The sequence below is a fragment of the Sorex araneus genome, chromosome 4 (assembly GCF_027595985.1).
Source record: "Sorex araneus isolate mSorAra2 chromosome 4, mSorAra2.pri, whole genome shotgun sequence".
Lineage (NCBI taxonomy): Eukaryota > Metazoa > Chordata > Mammalia > Eulipotyphla > Soricidae > Sorex > Sorex araneus.
Window position 1 is genome coordinate 47,537,354 of NC_073305.1, and position 23,436 is coordinate 47,560,789.

The 23,436-nt window shown below is 41.4% G+C and overlaps 1 protein-coding gene across 1 annotated transcript in view; it reads right to left on the reverse strand.

Moving 5' to 3' along the window:
* Nucleotides 1-23,436, reverse strand: part of DCAF1 (DDB1 and CUL4 associated factor 1) — an 84,970-nt gene that overhangs the window by 34,083 nt on the left and 27,451 nt on the right. The window contains exons 4-12 of the mRNA XM_004615207.2: nt 20,648-20,721; nt 17,794-17,907; nt 15,016-15,153; nt 9,996-10,508; nt 9,421-9,522; nt 4,542-4,700; nt 2,188-2,367; nt 1,537-1,746; nt 448-617 (exon numbers count right to left, since the gene is read on the reverse strand). Coding sequence (XP_004615264.1) covers nt 448-617; nt 1,537-1,746; nt 2,188-2,367; nt 4,542-4,700; nt 9,421-9,522; nt 9,996-10,508; nt 15,016-15,153; nt 17,794-17,907; nt 20,648-20,721 — 1,660 coding nt within the window. The remainder of the gene's footprint in view (nt 1-447; nt 618-1,536; nt 1,747-2,187; nt 2,368-4,541; nt 4,701-9,420; nt 9,523-9,995; nt 10,509-15,015; nt 15,154-17,793; nt 17,908-20,647; nt 20,722-23,436) is intronic.

Consider the following 23,436-nt stretch of genomic DNA (forward strand, 5'->3'; position numbering starts at 1 on the left):
GCTTGCCAGGCTCTGCCGTGTGGGCAAGATACTATCAGTAGCTTGCCGGGCTCTCCGAGAGGGACAGAGGAATCGAACCCAGGTTGGGGCGTGCAAGGCAAATGCAAGGCAAATGCCCTACTGCTGTGCTATCGCTTCATGACAAAAAAAAAAAAAAAAAACGGTCAGAGAGAGTCCAGAAGACACTGGCCTTGCACTCCAAAGACCTGGTCTGATCCTCAGAACCTCCTAAGTTTCCCTTCTCAAAGCAAGAAGTGTCTAAGCATAGCCATGTGTGGCCCAAGTAACCTCTCCCCCAAATTACCATGATTTATTTAGTTTCTCAGATTCAAGTTCTAAGTTTCAATTCCATTCAAGAAATATTTGTTAAATGTACCATATGCACAACAACATTAACTGCAGCAAAAAAAAGCAGAATTTAATTTCATTGGAAATCTCTATTCCTACCTTGCATAATAGGTCTTCCAATTACAAGCAATAGAAATAAGCTGCAACAACAACTGGACACAAGAGAGTTTGAGGAAGACTTCAGCTGGTTCCCAATATAGCTGTGCTGGGCCATATTCTATCAAAAACTCCATCATCTCCACAATTTGTTCATGAGTATATGAACATGCCTATAAAGAGAGATATGCATCAATTAAAAATTATCATCAGCCTACCAATTTCTCCAGCCCTATTCACAAGTCAAAGATTTAAATAAAGTTAAATAATAACAGCTTTCAAATATCACAATTCTTGTGTCAGTAGCCCATGTAGTAAAATAAAGTATGAACGCTTAATCTTTTATCTATAATGGTTTAAAATATATTTTGCCTCATAAATATGTTCAATTTGTTGGTGTTCTTATTTCACAATTAAAAAACTGGTTTCTGACGCAAGCACCAAAGTTCGTAAGCCTGCAACTGTACCTCACAATGATTCACTAATAAAAAAATAAATAAATAAAATTTTTAAAAAACCTGGTTTCTGGAGCCAGAGCAATAGTTCAGTAGGTAGGGACTTGTCTTGCATGTGGCTCTGACCCAAGTTCAATCCCCAGTACTCCATATAGTCCCCCTCAAGGCCACCAGGCCACACTGAGCAATGCTGGATGTGGTCCAAAAGACAAAAACAAACAAACAAAAAAACCTGTTTTAAATCTATGATTTTTATAAACATATAATCTTTAGGTTAGAGAGATAACACAGCAGGTAGGATGCTTGCCTTGCATGTGGCCAATAGGGGTTCAATGCCTGGCACCACTTATGGTCCTTAACACCGCCAGTAGCAATCCCTGAGTACAGAGCCCTGAGCAATGCCAGTTCTGTCCCCAAAACCAAAAAACTTTCATACATACAATTCCTTAATTCTACTATCACATATAGATAGCAATGTACAACTGGGAGCAAGTCCTTAAACTTCACCTCCTATATTAATTTTTAAGTAACTTATATCTTCTTACAGGAGAAATAAACCCAACAATATCTATCCTAAATAGACTCCACTGATCTGCAATGAGTTTAGACCTAAGATGCTAAGACAAGCTTCTCTCACCTTATATGGGGGTTGAGGATGAACAAGAATACCCCCCTCAGTCCTCTGAAGTGACTGCTTCACTTGTTCCAACTTAATGGCCAGATGAGCTTCAAAGTACTTGCGCAAGGCCATGCAGGTATGTTTCCCAGTTTGACGGCTAGCAAATATTTCATCATCACTCAGAAGTGCACCCTGATCTTCCAAATTTAGAATCTCCAAAGTACTTATCTATTAAGAAAGAGGCAAAAGAAAAGGGTAAAACAGGTGAAAGTGGGGGAATCAACAGAGAAAAATGAAGAAAACAGTTAAAGGAGGAAAATGTTATCAAGAACTGCAAGAACATAATAAAAAAGAGTAGTCATACAAATGCAAAACAGTAAACTCATACTGGAAAACTATATAGCTTTAAATCATGAAAACAAATGCAAAACTTGCTTTCAGAAAGACCAAGATTATTGAAAGCAATTCACCCTACAGGATTACTATCAAGTCCACAATGACACCTCTAATTGCTTAAGAGAAACTTCTGAGTTAAGGGAGAAAAAAGATTTTATCATCTAAGAGCAATTTTCAAGTACACTGATCCTCCAAAGTTCCTCCAATCAGAGGTTTCTGAAGGGCAGTCAAGATAAACTCTGTGCAAAGAAGTCATTGAAAAAAAAATCTCACCAAGTTCACTAGACGACGAAGACCATCATATCGGTCAAAGAGCTCCAGCACAGCTCGAAAGGAGAAGCAGATTGAGAAAAACATGGTAGCATGGCAGCATCCTGAGGCATGAGAACATTCCATTAACCACAAGGTATAGTTCACCACATCAGACAGAACATTGTGGGGATGCATGCAAACCTGCGGGAAAAAAAAAGTAAAGGACTCTGAAAAATTTACCAGTGTACATACTTATCTTTGAAGAATACAATGATCACTCTTTTACAAGTCAATCTGAGTTTACAAGTCAACTTAAGATTAGGTAAATATTAAAATTAACCTAAACTTTAGTAAATGTTAAATATTTACATACTATGTTCACAAAACTGTTATATAGATTCTACGATTTATATGTAACACACAAGGGAAAAGGCTCACAGAGGCTAAGGGACTTCTTCGGTACGATAGAAGTGGCTGAACTTTCTGATGAACTCTAGACCCTAATTTTAGAATTCATTCACAGAGATTAATTCATTTTGATGTCTTCCAGGGATCGGATCATGAAGTCTTTTAAATTATTCCCCAGGTTTGTTATTCAAAAAAGACTACATTCCCTTGGGAACCAGAAGATACTTAAGTACTGCTGAGCCAACCAATGCTTCATCACTGGGCCCAAGCATTAAACTTTTTGGCCAGGGTGGCTGAGTATCACCAGGAGTAGCTCATAACCCTAAGTAATTCTGAGGAGCTAAATGTTGATCTCAAGAAGGAAAATAATTAAAATTGAAACAGTAATTTTATTGGGAAGATAAAGATGGCTAAAGACTAGAATGCATGCTTCACTTATAGAAGCCCTGGATTCAATTCTCAGGACTGCATGGACCCTTGAGTGTCAGTGGGAGTGCATTCCCCCAAAACAAAAACAAAAAATTCCAAAATGAAACTAAATCAGGCTGGAGCGATAGCACAGCAGGTAGAGCGTTTGCCTTGCGGCCAATCTGGGTTTGATTCCTCCGTCCCTCTCGGAGAGCCCAGCAAGCTACTGAGAGTATCCATCTGCATCGCGGAGCCTGGCAATCTACCAGTGGCATATTCGATATGCCAAAATCAGTAATAACAAGTCTCACAATAGAGACGTTACTGGTGCCCGCCCGAGCAAATGATGAGCAATGGGACAAACAGTGCTAGTATTAGTAAAGATGCAGTCAAAGTGAACTTACCAACGTCACTTTCCTGGAAAATCTGTATCATGGGGACTAAGTACCCGAAAAAAAGTGTCCAAATACAGAAATAATAATTTCCATACGAATACCTAGGGTACTTCTAAGACTTTTCCTACATATAGCACATTTTGCCTGAGAAATTTTTATATAACCCATAAAACAGGTATATAAATAAAACACTGATTATAAATCAGACATTTATGTAAAAACAAGTTTTTTAGGATATTTTCAGGACCCCTCCATCTCACATTAGGCTAAGCAACCCCATATGGTGTTATGACCTATAGTTTAAGAAGCAAGAGTCTAGAACCAGAGTGAGAGCTCAACAGACTAAGCACATGTTTTTGCATGTAAGAGGGCCAAGTTCAATCTCTGGCACAACATGGTTTCCCAGAAGTATGCCAGGAGCAATCACTAGGCATGGAATCTAGAGTGGCCCTTAAGCACTGCAGGATATATGCCCCCAAAGCAAACAGAACAAAAAGCTGGGGTCTAGAGAACCATTACCTATACTTTCTAAAATGACTAAATTAAAATCTTAATTTTTTTTTTTTATTTAGGCACTTTGATTTATGGGTTAATGTTTTGGGTAAGTTTAAAAGTATTAAGGGAAAGCAGAAAAACAAAATGGAAAACCCATGAAGCCCTGAGACTCCTAGAGTGATTTTACTGTCTCTAATACAAACTATTTGTTAGCATACACAAAGCTAAAAAAAAAAGTTAGTCTTCGATAAAAAACTAACTAAAATACACGAAATAAAATTCCCCTGTAGAACATCTGAAAACAAATCTACAATCAAATCCTAATGCAATAAAAGCAAAAAATAAAATTCCCTGATTCCATTTCACATTTTTTTTATTCAGTCAGAAAAACCAGCATCTTTTCTAAACAACATGTTCAGAATGTCTAGTGAAGACTGAATTTTCAGGTTATTTGTTTCTTTCATTAAAAATATATTATTCTTTCTTCTTATCTGTAAGTTATTTTGGAGTCTGGGATGCAGCTCAGTGATAGAATGTGCATATGTGTGGCCGTGGGTTCAACTCCCAATATTGCAAAAAACAAAGAAACAAACAAAAAACCTTCTATAAATATGCTACCACATTCCCCCAGCCAATCCCATTCCCATACACTCAAATGACTAAACTTACTCTTTCCATAGCATCCTGGTTGTAGGAGAGATAATACAAGCACATGGACACACCAGTTGCAGCCATAGAAGGACGAGGAATTTCCAGTAATTTCTGTACTCCCCCATGGGCAACAAATTCTGTGGCAAACTTGTTATGGAGTAGAAGAGATGCTAGATGCTAAATAAAGAGAATATGGTGTTACTGTGGGAACAATATAGAATAATCACGTAATCTCTTCACAAGATGTTAAATTAAGCTAAATGTAAGAAATGTTCAAAGCAGACAACTCCCTTACACAGAAGTAAAACCAATATTGCTTAAAGGAAACAAACAAAAAAAAAATGCTAAGAGTCCACAACATTTCCTTCTAACACAAAAATTTACAAGGTCAAAAGTGAAAAATGAAAATGATTGCTACAATCACTGTATTATAGTTTCCCTAAAGGATTATAATTCTCCCATTTTAATTCTAATATAATCAGTTCCAATCAGCACCACACTATAGCTTTAGTTCAGTTACTGATCAGATTCATCATCAAAAAAAAAAAAAAAAAAGGGATCCAGAGAAATAGTACAGTGGATAAAGCACTTGCCTTGCATGCAGCCGACATGGGTACATTTCCCAGCAGCCCATGTGGTCCCCCAGTCCTGCCAGCAGTCAGAAGCAACCCCTGAACAACACTGGTTATGACCACACACACACACACACACACAGAGCTTGGTATTCTGACGCTACTCCTGGCGTGGTACTCAGGAGTTGCTTCCAAAACTGTTTGGGGCACCACTGTGTTTCCCAGAAACCACAGTCAGAAGCAACCCCTGAACAATACTGGTTATGACCATGACCACACACACACACACACACACACACACACACACACAGCTTGGTATTCTGACGCTACTCCTGGCGTGGTACTCAGGAGTTGCTTCCAAAACTGTTTGGGGCACCACTGTGTTTCCCAGAAACCACAGTCAGAAGCAACCCCTGAACAATACTGGTTATGACCATGACCACACACACACACACACACACACACACACACAGAGCTTGGTATTCTGATGCTACTCCTACTCCTGGCGTGGTACTCAGGAGTTGCTTCCAAAACTGTTTGGGGCACCACTGTGTTTCCCAGAAACCACAGTCAGAAGCAACCCCTGAACAATACTGGTTATGACCATGACCACACACACACACACACACACACACACACACACACACACACACACACACACACAGAGCTTGGTATTCTGATGCTACTCCTGGCGTGGTACTCAGGAGTTGCTTCCAAAACTGTTTGGGGACACCACTGTGTTTCCCAGAAACCACAGTCAGAAGCAACCCCTGAACAACACTGGTTATGACCACACACACACACACACACACACACACACACACACACACAGAGCTTGGTATTCTGACGCTACTCCTACTCCTGGCGTGGTACTCAGGAGTTGCTTCCAAAACTGTTTGGGGCACCACTGTGTTTCCCAGAAACCACAGTCACACTCTCAGCCCATGTGTTCTCTTAAATTCTTAGAGTATCCTCAAAAAACAATTTTCACAAAATTATAAAAACTGAAAGACACAAACAAATCTCAGCACCAAGCAGCTTGCTCCAGACTTTGCAACAGGTCACTTTTGTCAGGCTACTCCAAACAGGAGCAGGTGCTGTCCCTCCGCCTCCTCCCTAGGAATCCCAGTGGCTGCCATCTTCCAGAACTCAACAAAAAGCCAAGGTATGCGGGAGCAGTAGTGGCAAACACCAGGCCTCACAGGATAGGAAAGGAGCCAGTCCCTCTCCTTTCCCCAGCCCCGATGGGACTCTGAGATGACAACCATGAACTGCCCCCAGCTACTTATTAAGTTCCTAAATAGCCATGATCCAGAGACACAAAAACGAATCTCAGAATTGAGCAGCTCACTGCAGAGATCTCTCCAGACCCTAATTATTAAAATTTTAGAATTCCAGGACAGCACAGCGCTCTTGCGGCTGCATGACATTATATGCCATTCATAACAAGCAATACAAAACAAATTGTCTAGAATTGCCTTTTCGGCAGGTTTGAATGGTGGTAGGAAAATTCCAAATAATAATGGTGGAACTGATGTGAAAATATTGAATATAATCAAAGTAGAGAGAGTATTGTGGAAATGGTCTACCACACAGGCAGGGGAGGGATTGATATGGGAGAAAAATTGGGGATTTTGGTGGTGGAAGATGTGCACTGGTGAAGGGATGAGTATTTGATCATTGTGGCCGAAACTCATACATGAAAGCTTTGTAACTGTATCTCATGGTGATTCAATAAAAAAATAAATTATAAAAAGTTTTAGAACTAATCACTTCAGGCGTTTAAAAGTTTATCTTCCAAGTTTTGTTAATTTCATACTCAATTAACCATGAGTCTCTCCAGGTACCTGCCATCCCCTGGGCAACTGGGAGGGATGGGTATTTTTCTGGCAGGGTGGAAGTGGAGTTTCGATTTTGCGCCACATCTAGCTGAGCTCAGGGATTACTCCTGGCTTTGGCACTTGGACTTCACTACTAGAGAGATCAGGAGACCACATGGGATGCCAGGAGACCATATGGGATGCCAGGAATCAAACATGGTTGGTTGTGTGCAAGGCAAGCACCCTATTACTCTGTACTATCTTCCTGACCCCTGAAAGGAATGTGTTTGAGGGCAATGGCATTCCTATCAGTGCTCAAGAGTCACTAAGGCCATTCCATATGTAATGCAGGACCATCAAAGACACTCCTAGAAGTGTTGGTTGATGGGTGACAGGGCATGTAAAGTCAGAAATTGAATCCAGAACTTCATACATGCAAGATGTATGACCTGGCCACATCTCTGACCTTGTGAGCACTTCCAGGGTATGGAATGCAATGCAAGCAGCAGACTGCTTGATGACTAAACCCAGACCAATGTGCAAAGGACCACAGGAAAGCTAGAGCTCCCCCTACTGCTTCTGAGGCCAAGGTTTCTTTTAAGTGCCGACAAAGGCAAAAGGTACAGACAAGAGAACAGAACTGGAACTAGAGAGAAAGTTCCATTCAACCCCTGGTTCAACCCTCTAGCACCACAAGGTCCCTAAGAATAGCCAGTTGTAGCACCTGATCACTGCTGGGTGCAAGTCAAAAACAAAACAAAACAAAAAAAGAGAGAGTAGAGGGAGAGAAGAAGTAGAGAGGGGGAGAGGGAGAGAAGGAGGCAGGGGGAGAAGTGGAGAGGGGGAGAGGATAAGAGGAAGAGAGGGAGAGAGGTGAGGAGATCGAGGGGGAGGAGGGAGGGAAAGACAGAGAGAGAGAGAGAGAGAGAGAACCAATTTGCAAATATAGATACACCACTCCCTTATCTATGGTTTTAACTTTCCATGGTTCCAGTTACTCATGGTCAACTGCATTCCAAAAACACTGTTTACAGAGGGCAGGGCACTTGCCTTACACACAGCTGATCCAGGATCAATCCCCAGAACCCCATATGGTCCTGAGCCCTACCAGGAGTGGTACCTGAGTGCAGAGCTAAGAGAAAGCTCTGAGCTCTGCTGGGTGTGGTCCAAAAACCAAACCCCACTCAGGCGTAAGCCCTGAGTTAGGTGTGGCCCAAAAACAAAACAAAAATATTATGCATAATAAGATATACTGAGAGGAAAATATATAACCCACATTCACCTAAGTTTTACTGTAGCAAAATTGTTCTATTATTATTGTTTAGCAAAGATATTTATAGTTAGGAAATGCACACGCATTAGGGAAAAAATATATATGGAATCCAGTACCTTTTGTTGTTTCAGGCATCTACTGAAGGTGTTACAACCACTGAGGTTTACCATTAGCAAAACCAGGGTCATGGAGATAGTACAAAGGATAGAGTACATGGGGAGGGAGCGATAGCACCGAGGGTAGGGTTGTTTGCCTTGCATGCAGCTGACCTGGGTTCGATCCCTGGCATCCCATATGGTCCCCTGAGCACTGCCAGGAGTAAATCCTTAGTGTAGAGCCAGGAGTAACAATTCCTGAGCTTAGCCAGGTGTGACCCAAAAAGCCAAAAAAAAAAAAAAAAAAAAGATAGAGTACTTGCCTTGCACACAGATGACCCCAGTTCAATTCCCATTATCACATATGGTCTCACAATCACCCCTAGGAGTGAGCACAAACTTGGGAGTAATCCCTGAGCATCACGAGGTGTGGCCCCAAAACACAAAAAGTTTTCAGTGCCTTAGGAGAGACAGTACAGGAGTTAAGGCACTTGCCTTGCATACAGCTGATTCCAGTTCATACAGCTGACTCTGGTACCACATAATTCCCAAACACCACAAGCCTGGGCATGGCCCAAATCCTCACTACCACCCCCCAAAAAAATTTCCATGTCTTTGGAACACTTAACAACATTTTAAGTGCTCACCAGTGATTAGCAGCTACTGAACTGATTAACATATAGAACATATCCACCACCAGAGTTCTATTAGACAAGACAGCTCTGGACAATCAAGAATTGTGTCTGAGGCTGGAGGGATCACTCAACAGGATGAGTTCATACCTGGCATGAAGTAAGCCTCAATTTGTTTCCAGGCACCACAAATGGTACCATACACATACACACACACGCACAAACACATACACACACACACGTGCACACACAAAACACACACACACACATACACATACACATATGCGCACACATGTGAGCGCGCATGCACTACCAAGAGCAATACACAAGCACAAAGCCAGGAGTAACTCTCAAGCAATGCCAGATGTGGCCCAAAAACAAAAAAGAAAGAAAAGCAAAACTTTTGTTTATTACTATTGTTGACACATACATAGAGATGGTATATACCAAATTACATCAGCATAATTGTCAATAAAATGCTGTGAGCTATTTTTAGTAACTTTACCTTAAGTGCTTCAAATGTCAGCAGGACATCATTGGTCTGTTTCAGGTCAATATAGAACATCATCAGCTCCCGTGATCCAAGTTGCATGAATATGGGAAGTAACTGAAATCAAGACCAAAACAGTCTGAATATCTAACTTTATTTCAAAGAATTTCCTATTCCATTAGGAAGACAGAAAATGTACCAAGTACCTCATCCACTGCATACCTTTAAGAAGATAAGCATAAATATACTGATGAAACAGGCCTTATCAGAGGTGACCTGCATAGGGGCTGGAGTGATAGCACAGCGGGTAGGGCATTTGCCTTGCACGTGGCCGACCCGGGTTCGGTTCCCAGCATCCCATATGGTCCCCTGAGCACGGCCAGGGGTAATTCCTGAGTGCAGAGCCAGGAGTGACCCCTGAGCATCGCTTGGTATGACCCAAAAAGCCAAAAAAAAAAAAAGTGACTGCATAAGACTGTACTAATTTGGGACAAAAAAATTTTCAGTAATAGAGCAAAAAACAATCAATGTACAGAATGCTACCGTAAGATACCCCAGAACTAAGCACAACATTCCCCCGATAAGCTTACCTCCTGATATTCTCCGAGGGGAGTCAAATACTGGAGAATAAGTCGCTGCTCAATAGCAGGAGTCATAGGAAAAAGGGTATAATTGGTGCCAATCACCCAGGGGGACATTTCTGACCAGCTGCTATTAGATAATTCAACAAATACTCGATCTGGATCAGAAGATGAAAAACCTAACTTTTGTTTAGCTTTTCTAAAGCTTTCTCTGTCACCCTGCTTTGCCAACTTGCTTTTCCTCAACCCTCCTTCCTCAGGTTTGATTGCTGAGTTCACTCTGCTACTAGTCTTGTGGCTTGAATCCAGATGAAAGGAGAGCTCCACATCTCCAGAAACTTCATGGTCTCCATCCACTCCATCTACTGCAGCCATGTCACCATAGTCCATATCCACAGCTTCTTCATCCAGAGGCAAAAGGGGTTCAGAAGAGGGCTTCCGTGGGCTAGGACGCTTGCTTTCCTGACGCAAAGTCACTTCTTGAAGCTGTAGCTCCCTCAGTCTTCGGAGTACAATTGCCACCTATCAATAGATAATGAAATGAAATTATCTCTTTAATATTACAATTTAAATATTTTTATTAATTCTTGCTTCCACATAAGGAGACCTGAATATTTATTCAGTTGTCCCAATGACTGGTAATAATAAAAGATTTTTGTGTGTGATGTTAGCATCCATGTTGCATAGAAGCTTATCACAGACTTTATCAGTCCTAAGCAAACCTCAGTCCCTGGAAGACTGAGGTGGGTTGAGCCTTCTCTTATGGCTACTTCCCTTGCTCCCCTTCCCAACAAGTAACTTACAATACTTGAGGCGAGATAACCAAAAGTCAGGTGATCTATAACAATTTGTGAGCCACATGGGGAAGCCAGTTTCTGATGGTATTCACATCTTTTACTGCAACTTTTTTTGGGGGTGTAGGGTGGGCACACCCAGGGTGCTCAGGGCTTACTCCTGAATCTGCACTCAGGAATCATTCCCAGTGGTATTCGGGGACCATAAGGGATCCCGAGGATCAAACCCAGGTTGGCCACATACAAGACAAGCACCCTATCCACTGTACTATTGCTCCGGTCCACTCTACTACAACACTTTTTTTTTTTTTTTTTTTTTTTTTTTTTTGCTTTTTGGGTCTCACCCGGCGATGCACAGGGGTTACTCCTGGCTTTGCACTCAGGAGTTACTCCTGGCGGTGCTCAGGGGACCATATGGGATGCTGGGGATCGAACCCGGGTCGGCCGCGTGCAAGGCAAACGCCCTACCCGCTGTGCTATCGCTCCAGCCCCTACTACAACACTTTTAACAAAATTTCTTTAGGGGTCAGAGCAAGTAGAGCAGGTAGGGTGCTTGCCTTACATGTGGCCAACCCAAATTCGATCCCTGGCACCCCATACAGTTCAGCACACCAGGAATGACTCCTGAGTGCAGAGTCAGAAGCCCTTGAATACTGCCAGGTGTGACCACAAAACAAAAACAAAAGTTCTTTTCAAAAATTTGGTTGTTGCAGATTGCAAGTCCTTCTCTCCCAGAAGGGAACATAACTTGATGCTCGCCATAACCATGCCGCTGGACCCCGCACCAGGCTGTTTCACGCGGGACGCCCCAGAGTGGGACAGGTGAGAGCCCTCCCTGCCCCTAAAGACCCAGCCCCAGCAGCCAAAAACCTCCAGGACTCAACTGCTGCCATGCTCACGGCTGCTCTCCACGTACTCGGGCCAAGCCTCACCCACAGTGAACCTAGTCCTAGACACTTCATAGGACACACCCTACCTATACTCCAAAAGTACTGCACCACTTTTGATGGGGTTCAAAGTAATAGGCAACCAAACTTAAAGGAAAATATACATTTTTTACAAATATATATAAAAAAGCACACAAGGTTCAAACTTTAACAACATGTTAGTGATCTCTTATAAAAGGGTTTAATGGCCCCTGGGTGAAATACAACAATCTTCACACTCTTTCCTCTAAGAATACTTTTTTGCAGCATTTTCAGCAGTTTTTCATAACAAAAAATACAAAATACATTATTTGGGACAGGGGTTGGGGTTCAGGATGGAAACATCCAAAATATGGTGGTGGGAATGTGTAATGGTTGTGGGACTGGTGTTTGAGTATTAAATGTAATCAAAAATTGTTAACTACTTTATAAAAAAAAATGTTGTTGTTGTTGTTAGCTTGGATTTGATTTTGGGGCCACACCTGATAGTACCGAGAAACTATTCATAGTTCTATATTCAAAAGTCACTTCTGGAGCCTGAGGTATAGTAAAGTGGTTAGGATGCTTGTTTTGAACGCAGCCGACCCAGGTCCAATCCCAAGCACTTCATATGATCCCCTGAGCTCATCAGGAGTAATCCCTGAATGCAGAGCCAGGAATAAGCCCTGAGCATTGCCATGTGGCTCTAAACCAAACAAATAAAAGAGTGACTCATGATGGTGCTTGGGGGACCAATATTTAGTGCCAGGATTTTTTTTTTTTTTTTTTTGCTTTTTGGGTCACACCCAGTGATGCTCAGGGGTTACTCCTGGCTTTGCACTCAGGAATTACTCCTGGCGGTGCTTGGGGGACCATATGGGATGCCAGGGATCGAACCCGGGTCGGCTGCGTGCAAGGCAAACACCCTACCCGCTGTGCTATCGCTCCGGCCCCTAGTGCCAGGATTTGAACCAGGATGAGCCAAATTTAAGGCAAACTCCTTAATCTCTCCAGCCCAATAGTAGATTTGATTAAAAACACTGGCCACGGGGCTGGAGCAATAGCACAGTGGGTAGGGCGTTTGCCTTGCATGCAGCCGACCCGGGTTCAATTCCCAGCATCCCATATGGTCCCCCGAGCACCACCAGGAGCAATTTCTGAGTGCATAAGCCAGGAGTAACCCCTATGCATTGCCGGGTGTGACCCAAAAACCAAAAAAAAAGAAAAAAAAACTGGCCAGATTCCTATAGCTTAATGACATTAGCAGTGTCTAAAAAAAATTTCACTCTACATAAAATTTCCCAGAAAACCCAAGCCAGGAGATTTATACAAAAAACATTTAACATTCAGAACATTTCTGTCTAAATTAAACTGAGCTAGACATCATGCCTAAAAAGGCACAGTACACATAGTCACAATTTTTTAAGTGTCTCTAGAAGTCCAGAAAGATAGTACAGTAAGGAGGGTACTTGTCTTGCACACAGCCAACCCAAATTTGGCATCCCAAGACCCACCAGGACAGATCCCTGTCTACAGAGTAAGCCCTGAGCATCACCAGGTGTGGCCCAAAAACAACCAAACAAAATAGGTCTTGTTGAAAATCAAAATTAAGTTTTCTCAAACTTACATCCATTTTAAAGTTTGTTACACTTTATAATTATGTAGTCTATTTTTTAAAATACATTGTATTTTACTTTTACTTTTAAGTACTTTTTTTTAAAAAAACCAACCCTAATTTGTCATGTGTCCTGCTGAGTCTCTTTTAAAGAGAAGATGATAGAAGGAAGTAGACACTGGTGGAGGGATTAGTGTTTAATTACTAGATGCCTAAAACTCAACTCTCAGGAATTTTGTAAATCATGACTCTTTAAGAAAGGGGTGAAGGTAATATATGCAATTAAATTTGACCGTGCTTTTTTTTTTTTAGTGTCAGAAACTAAACCCAAGAACTAAATTATTTTGTTTGTTTAGAGTACTAGGGATGGAAGCCAGCAACTCACACATGCAAGGCCTGTTCTCTAACAATGAATTACATTCCTCGTGAAATATGTTATTTAAAAATGTGAACTGTGTATAGAATATAGTAAAATATTTACAGTCAATTTAAGTAGAATACATACAGCCTTTCACTGTAAAATTCTTTCAGTTTTTCTGTTTGTGTAAAACTTTTAATCGTCCAACCATGGACCAGTTCTCCTGGCCATTTTCTGTCGTTGGGTATTAGTCTCATACTATGTTTTTTTAATACACTAAAAATGAGTGCAATGATTCTATGTCTGTCTCTGCTTCCAACTCATTTCATTCAGTAAAATATTCTCCATATCCATCCATTTATAAGCTGAAGGGTTGCGGGGAAAGGACATTTGGGATAGAGAAGGAACCAGTATGACAAAGATAGTTGGAAATGATCACTCTGGACAAGAACTGCATGCTGAAAATAGGTAAAGGAAGAAACATGATAATCACTCAGTGTTTGTATTGCAAACCATAATGCCAAAAAGAGAGAGAGAAAAAAGGGAAAATGTCTGCCATAGAGACAGGCTAGGGGTGGGGTTGGGGGACAGGAGGAAAACAGGGGACATTAGTAGTGAGAAATGTACATGGTAGAGGGATTGTTGGAACTGTATGACTGAAACCCAACCAGGAATAACTCTGTAATTGTGTATCTCATGATGATTCAATAAAAATAAAATTTTTTAAAAATTTTAATTCTCATTAATTCAAATATTGGAGTAGCAAAGGAAAGGATATGATCCCTAATCTGACATAAACTAATGATAAGATAAAAAAAACTGCTAGTTTTATACTAAGAAAAGAGACTCAGGCCAGAGTGATAGTACAGTGGGTAGGGCGTTTGCCTTACATGTGGCCCACCCAGGCATCCCCTATGGTCCCCTGAACACCACCAGGAGTGATTCCTGAATATAGAACCAGGAGTCACCCCTGAGTATTGTCAGTTATGACCCGAAAAGAGCAAAATAAATGAATAAAAATTAAAAACAGAAAAAGAGACTCAAAACTCATAAATAATCTTGATGTCCATATAGAAGTGCATGCTTTGCATGCAGAAGGCATGGGTTTGACCCCCCAGTACTGTATGAACCCTAACAACATCAAGATTGACACAACCTCCCTGCCCCCCAGCACTGAGCCAGGAGTAACCCCTAAGCACCCACCACTGGATAAAGCCAAAAACAACAAAAAAATGAATGTAAATAATCTTACATGGTTTTGTGAACAAGATCTACTTGTCCTAGTTTAGGTACAAAAATGAGCTTGCAAATACTCACCCACATTTTACACAAAAATTTATTCTGGCATGGTCCTTACCAGCTGTGAATTTTCATCCCTATAGTTGGCAGCAATATCTTGATTTTCCATGGCACCTCCTAATAGTCCAGTAGAATATGTCCTTAATGGCTGATCAGCTTCTCGGGCCCACTTGAAAAGATTCTCAACAATTCCTTCCTAAAATTAAAAAAAAATAATAATCCCCAAAACATAAAAATATTAATTCTCAAAGATATATGCACATCTTTGTTCATTGCAATTTTTCATTCCCGCTGATCATTCTTCAGGCTTCTACTGCTATGAAATACTTTATGTGATTTATAAGATAAGTTTTTAATTTTTCTTTTTTTTTATTTTTCTTAAATTTTTAAATTACACTTAATATTTTACTTTCTTGGAGAGAGATAGTACAGTGGGTGTTTGTCTTGGATTCACTTGACCCGGGTTTGATCCTGAGTACCCATATGGTTTCCTGAACAATGCCAGGAGAGATCCCTGAGTGTAAAGCCAGAAGTAAGTCCAAACCCGGCTCCCAAGCCTTAAAAAAAAAAAAAACAGTAGTATTTTCTTTTCTCTCCTTCCTAAAATTATTTTTAAGGATTTTCTTGGCAGGGAGGGGATTAGAGATAAAACTCTGTGACATCTCATACCACTGATGTACCAGGAGTAGCACACAATTGATAGGATGTAAGCCAACCAATCGAAGTAAAAAAAAAAAAAGCATACAAGGCTCAACCTGCAACAATGTTAGTAATCTCTTATACAAGGGTTCAATGGCTCCAGGGTGAGATACAACAATATTCACACACTTCCTTCTAAAGAAACCTTTTTTGATCATTTTTAGAGAATTTATAACAAGGAACACAAAATAAATTATTCAGGGCCTATTATTAGGGCAGGCTTGGGTAGTTTGGTGGGATTGGTGTTGGGATGTTAAATGTAATAAATTATTGTGAATAACTTTATAAAAACAAAATTTAATTTTTAAAAAATAAATACAAAAATACTGGGCCTCACATAGGCAAGCACTCTTCTCCTGAGATTGCTGGGCTACTCTTTTGATGTATTATTATATATATATGTTTGTGTGTGTGCATATATATATATGTGTGTGTGTGTGTATAAAACGGGATGATAATGTGTATATACGTGTATATGCATGTAATATATATATATAAAAACATGTATGTAGAAAAATAATATGTATATTGGTTTGGGAGAACACTAAGCAATGCTCAAGAACTATTACTTGGCTTTGCTCAGGAGTGACCCTGGAGGTACTCAAGGGATCTTATGAGGTGTCAGTGGATTAGAACCAAGATCAGCTACATGCAAGGAGAATCCCTTAACCTCTATATTACCTTCACTTTATATTTTAAGAATCATTTTCTGGGCCAGAAAGATAATAAGTGGGTAGGGTGCTTCCCTTGAACAGCACTGATGTAGGTTCTATCTTTTGTACAATATATGCACACTCACCCCACCCCAACACCTCCAGAAGTAATTTCTGAGTGCAAAGCCAGAGTATGGGCCAAAAAACAAACACAAAACAGAACAAAAAGGAAAAATATAAAACCACTTCCTTGGGGTCATGAAGTCATTTCACTATGTATTTCCAAACAGTTCAAACTTTTTTTCAAATTAGCACTCGGGGGCCAGAGATACAGAACAGCGGTTAAGGCATTTGCCTTGCAAGTGGCCGACCTGGTTTTGATCTCTGGCACCCCATATGGTCCTGCAAGCACTGCCAGGAGATTCCTGACTAGAGCCAAGAGCAACCCAAGCACCACCAGGTGGTCCCAAAGACAAAACAACCACCACCAAAAAAAAAGGGGGGGGGGGGAAGCCCATATAAAGAAATCTTGAAGGCTACTAAAGATATTTAACTATAGGGGCCGGAGCGATAGCACAGCGGGTAGGGCATTTGCCTTGCACGCGGACGACCTGGGTTCAATCCCCGGCATCCCATATGGTCCCCCAAGCACTGCCAGGAGTAATTCCTGAGTGCAAAGCCAGGAGTAACCCCTGAGCATCGCTGGGTGTGACCCTAAAAGCAAAAAAAATAATAATAATAAAAAAATAAAGATATTTAACTATATAATGTATAAATGCAATGCACACTGACCAATCAAAAGTGATACTGATTAGGGTTAGGGATGAGAATGACAGTACAGTAAAATGGGTAGGGTATCTGCCTTGCACACTGGCAACCCAGATTTGATACCCAGCATCCCATCTGATCCCAAGTGACCAGTAATGATGCCTGAGCACAGAACCAGGAGTAAATCCTAAGCACTGCTGGATATGACACCCCCTCCAAAAGAAAAAAAGAAGTGATACTGACTAAAACAAATAATTTTTTAAGAGGCTGGAGCAACAGTACAGCCGGTAGGGTACTGTACGCGGCTGACCCAGGTTCAATTCCCAGCATCCCATATGGTCCCCTGAACACTGCCAGGAGTAATTCCTGAGTGCAAAGCCAGGAGTATCCCCTGTACACTGCCAAGTGTAACCCCCCAAAAAAAAAATTTACAAAGGGCAAAAAATATTTTTTAAAATAGAAATAAAATTTTTAAAAAAAGAAAAGGCTAAAAGACTAACATGCTTCCTCATACCAAGGAAAAGACAATGACATCTAATTTTGCCCATTTCTATGTAGAACAGTAGTGGACGTTCTTTTTAGGTAAGAAAAAAAAATATCTAGTAATGAAAGAAGAAAATAACATTTGTATTTAACATAATCCTACACATAGAAAACTCCAAACAGGAGTCAAAGAAATATTACATTGGGTAGAACATTTTTAGTAAGTTAAATACCTTTTCTTGAAAGACAACAGCAGTTTCCAGCCCTGGCATGATGTCCAGCAGGAGTCTGCAAGCAGCTGTGTTTAATGGGGGTTCTCTGCTCGTCATCACATACGCATTTACCAGCTATAAAGAAAAGGATGATGATACATTCCAGTCAAATGAATGAAATCTAATAAGTTATCAGATTGGAGTGATAGCACAGTGGGTAGGGCATTTGCTTTGCACGTGGCTGACCCGAGTTCAATTCCTCCGTCCCTCTTGGAGAGCCTGGCAAGCTACCAAGAGTATCCTGCCCACACGGCAGAGCCTGGCAAGCTACCCGTGGTGTATTCGATATGCCAAAAACAGTAACAGCAAGTCTCACAATGGAGACGTGACTGGTGCCCGCTCGAGCAGTAAGTTACCAATAAAATCTTTAACAATATAAACTGTTGTTATAAATACATATAAAGGACCAGAATGAGAGTACAGCAGGTAGGGCATTTGCCTTACATGTGGCTAACCAAGGTTTGATCCCTGGCACCTCATATGGTCCTCCGAGCACACCAGGAGTTAGCCCAGAGCATAGAGCCAGGAGTATACTGAACACTGCCAGGTATGGCCCCAAAACAAAATACGTATGATCCAACTGAGCATGATGATAACATTTTTTCTTTCAAAAGTTTTATTTATTCTGTGGAGGACCACACCCAGAGGTGCTCAGGTCTTATAAGATGATGGATAATAAAAACATTTTGTTTTTGTATAATTATACAGAATATAAATTTGAGGGTGGGACAACCCACGTCTGGTAGTACTTAGGGGCTACTCCTAGCTTTGTGCTCTGGGGTCACTCCCTGTGCTCTGCAACTTGATATATGAACCCTGGTGAGCATCACAGCTAAAAAAAAACCATAAGCACCACAGTCAGACATGTGTGCAACCCTAGTCATCACTACAACAATAAGAAGGAAAAAGAAAAAAAAATTTTTTTAATTAAAATAGGAGCTGGAAATAGTTCAATTGGCTCAGTACATGTTCTGCATGCAGGAGGACTGGGTTCCATTCCCAGCAATGCATGGTCACCTTAGCACCACTGGAAGCAATTCCCTGAGCACTGCAAGGTGTGGCCTAAAAGATTACCAAAAAAAAATTAATTAAATAAGGGCTGGATAAATTACAGGAAGCAAAGCACTTGCCTTGTATGTGCAGTTCTAGCAGCTGCAACCCTGGTTGGAATCCCTGGCACATACAGTCCTCTAAGGTTTGCCTAAGGTCACTTCTGAGCATAGAGTCAACATTACCTGAGTACCACTAAGTGTGGGCCCAAAACCAAAATATTAAAATAAGGGGCCAAAGCAATAGTACAGCAGGTAGGGCGTTTGCTTTGCACACAGTCAACCTGGATTTGATCCCCAGCATCTGATACTGTCCCTAAGCACCCCAAGAAATAATTTTTGAGTGCAGAGCCAAGAGTAACCTCTGAGTTATCGCCAGGTGTGGCCCAAAAACCAAATAAATAAAACAAAAAGGATCACATAGGGATATGACACAAAAATAAAATTTATACTGAGGCTGAAGCGATAGTACAGCTGGTTGACCTTGCATGCAGTAACTCAGGTTCTATCCCCAATATCCTCTATGGTCCCCTGGGATCACCAGGAGTAATTCTTGAGCACAGAGCCAGGAGTAACCCCTGAGCACTGCCAGGTGTGGCCCAAATACCCATGGGGAAAAAAAAAAAACAATCAGGGCCAGGGAGATAACTCAAAAGTACTAGAGCACAGATATGTATGTGAGAGTCCCAGGTTTGATCCCTGGCACTGCCTGGTCCCCACTAAGCTCCACCAGGTACAATTCCTGAGCACCAAGCCAGGAATAAGTAGTTACTGAGACAGCCAGGAGAGGTACCAAAATGTAATTCAAACTAGAATAAACAATGAAGCTATATTTAAGTTCAGAACACAGACCCCAAAGACCATGTTATCAAGCATCACCTTATTCTGTACCCAAAAACAAACCAAGACCAGGGCAATAGTTCAGAGGCATGTGTAAACCTTTGCATACGGGAGACCCAGGTTTGACACCCAGTCGTATGGTGCCTTGGCAATGCACCGGGAGTAGTCACTGATCATGGTAAGGTAGTTGCCACCAAACAGACACACACACACACACACACACACACACACACACACACACACGCATGCGTGCACACACTAAAGTTAATTGAGCAATTACTCTATTCAGAAGCTATAAGTGCTACGTATACATTTTCCTCCCTTGTATACTCAATATTCCAGTATTACAACATTAGAGAAGGCACATTTCCAGTACATACATGTATGTAGAACCACATGGTAGCCCTATAATTTTTCTAGTTAGAAACCAAGGAGGATTCCCAAACCCAGTATTATTTTGCCCAGGGATAAACATAAGAGGCTAAAGAAGCCCTAACCCATATTCAACTGAACAAAATGTACAGCAAAAAGATACTAGGACCACAGCTAGACTTGGATAGGAAAGAAGTTCAGGGGGGCCAGAGAGATAGTAACACAATGGGTAAGGCACTTGCCTTGCACACAGCCAAGCCTATTTCTATCCCCCGCCCCCCATATGGGTGCTGCCCCCAGTCATGCTAGGAAAGATTCCTAAGCACAGAGTTAGGAGTAAACCCTATTGGATGTGGCACAAAAAGAGAAACTAAAATAAAGAGGAAGTCCATGATTACTCTTATGCCACCAAATTTCAAAAGTCTACCCACTTTGTTCCCATGTTCCCAACTTTGTCAAAGTCTTAGGATACTAAGTAACCAAAAGGGAAAAAAAAAGAACACTACTGGTACAGTAACTGCTGATGTCTGGATCGGAATAAGGAGTAAACCTACTGCATTCATGAAATCATCATTCTTGAAGAGTATTCTCAGCAAATGGCCCAGCATACACTCAGGATCAGCTCGACCTACCAAATGAAGAGGGAAGGAACAAAGGAGTAAGTAAATCATCACGGTCAAGCAGCTTAGACCTACAGGAAAACCCCTATGGTTATTGTACTATTAAAAAAATGACCAGGGGCCAGAGAGAGAGTACAGGTATTAAGATGCGTGTCATACATGCACCAGACCCCAGTTCAATCCCCAGTACAACATAATACCCCTCTCCAAGCATCACCAGATATAGCCCTTGAAGCCACCAAGCACTACCAGGTATGGCCCGGAAGGTCTCCAAGAACCAAAGTAACCCAGGTAACCCCTCCCCCTCCATGCTACACTGAACCACTAGCAGCAGTTTGCTAAAAATCACCCATCACCAAGACAGGCCCCTAGATTCCTGGGTACCAATTCAGAGGCACAAAAATAAAAAGATACCCAAGATAAAAGATTATTGTGTGGGGTGAGGGGAGAAAAGTAGGTAAAGCCTTACACAAGGCTGACCCAGGTTTAATCCCCAGGATCCCACATGATTACCCGAGCCCAATCAGGAGTGATCACTGAGCAGAGAGCCAGGAGTAATCTATGAGCACCACAGGAATGACTCAAAAAAACAAAACAAATAAAAAGATTTTTTTTTTGATAAATCAGATTTTATAAAAAATGTTCCTTGGGGCTGGAGCAAGAGCATAGCGGGTAGGGCGTTTGCCTTGCATCAGGCCAACTCAGGTTCGATTCCCAGCATCTCATATGTTCCCCCGAGCACCACCAGGGGGTGATTCCTGAGTGCAGAGCCAGGAGTTAACCCCTGAGCATCGCCAAGTGTGACCTTATATTTTTTTAATTTTGCCTAATGGCAAAGAGTTTAACAGCAGTAAGGAGGAAAAATACTCTAAATTTTTAAAGACATACTACAGTCTCTTTTGTCTCATTGCTATTTTATCCTTTCCAAGATAATGGCAACAAATATGATTCCTTTTCATAATTCCAGAGTTACTTAATTTCTTATTTTATATTCATGTTCTTTCATCTTCATATTCTGCAGTCTACTGAAGACAAGTGTTAAGGACTGGGGTGATAGCACTGGGATTAAGGAACTTGCCTTGCATGCAGCAGACCCCAGTTCAATCCCCAAGACCACAGAGAGTCCCTCACGCCCTGCTTGAGTGATTTCTAAGCAAAGAGCCAGGAAGTAAGCACTGAACACTAGCAGGTGTGCCCCCCAAATAAACAACAAAAAAATTAATAAATATGAGTTAAAAAATTAATTGGGGGGTCTGGAGTAATAGCACAGCAGGTAGGGCATTTGCGTTGCATGCAGCCGACCTGGGTTTGATTCCCAGCATCCCATATGGTCCCCTGAGCACCACCAGGAGTAATTCCTGAGTGCAGAGCCAGGATTAACCCCTGTCCATTGCCAGGTGTGACCCAAAAAGAAAAAAAAAATTTTTAATTAATTTGGTGCTTGCCATTACCACTGGAACCAGGCAGCCATTGGACGATAGCTCTACATTTTGCAGGGTCAAGTATCATCTGGAATGAGGGTTCACAACACACTAAGAAGATTCCTAAAACTTAATAGGTAAGCAACTAAAACTAAAAGTTCATTTGGGGAAAAGGGACTATGCTTAGGTGTTGACTCACATCTCTGTGCTCAGATGTTGCTGCTACCAGTATTCAGGGGACCATGCTGTGCTGAAGACTGAACCCAGGTCACCAGCATAGAAAGCATGCACTCAGCCCACTAAACTATATCTCTGTCCCCCTAATTATTTTTTTATGTGAACTGTTTTGTTTTGGGGCCACACCGAGTGCTCAGGCTGTACTTCTGGATGTGTTCAGGGATCATTACTGGCAGGGACTGAGGGTCCATAAGTAATGCAGAAAATTAAATTCAGGTCAGCTACATGGAGGGCAAGCACCCCACCCACTGTACTATCTCTCCAGCTCATAAAGGTGAACTGTTTACTGAAGTCACAAGTGGAGAAAAGTCTAGAACAGAGCAGCAGGTAACATCACATAAACAAAAGTGAATCGGAAATATCTAGCTTACTTATGTCTAAGGTGTGGAGCGATAGCACAGCGGGTAGGGCATTTGCCTTGCATGAGGCCAACCTAGGTTTGATTCCTCCATCTCTCAGAGAGAGAGCCCAGCAAGCTACCGAGAGTTATCCCACCTGCACGGCAGAGCATGGCAACCTACCTGTGGCGTATTCAATATGCCAAAAACAGTAACAACAAGTCTCACAATGGAGATGTGACTGATGCTCGCTCAAGCAAATCGAGCTCAACAGGAGGACAGTGCTACAGTACTACTTATGTCTAAAAAAAGTCTAAAAATAGAAATAAATCTTGCTCCTACTTGTTTTGACTTTCTCCACATACAAAATCTCAGTCTCTTTCCTCTCCATAAAAGAACACATTTGGTTATATTAAAAGAAAGTTTACATGCATTATGGGCCCATGTCTTACTAAAGCTCGTAAGTAACCTATCTTAAAAAAGAACATGAAAGGACAAACTCTCAATTCTCTTCTTTTGTTGTTTGTTTTGGGGTCATATGCAGCAATGTTCATGGGTCACCCAAACTCTACTCAGGAATCACTTCCTGTTGGTGCTGGAGGACCATATGAGATGCCAGTGATCAAACCTGGTCAGTCAGTGGGCCACAAGCAATGCAAATGCCCTACTCGCTGTACTATAGCTCTGGTTATGAACTGTAATACAGTTCTATAACATAGCAAATGCT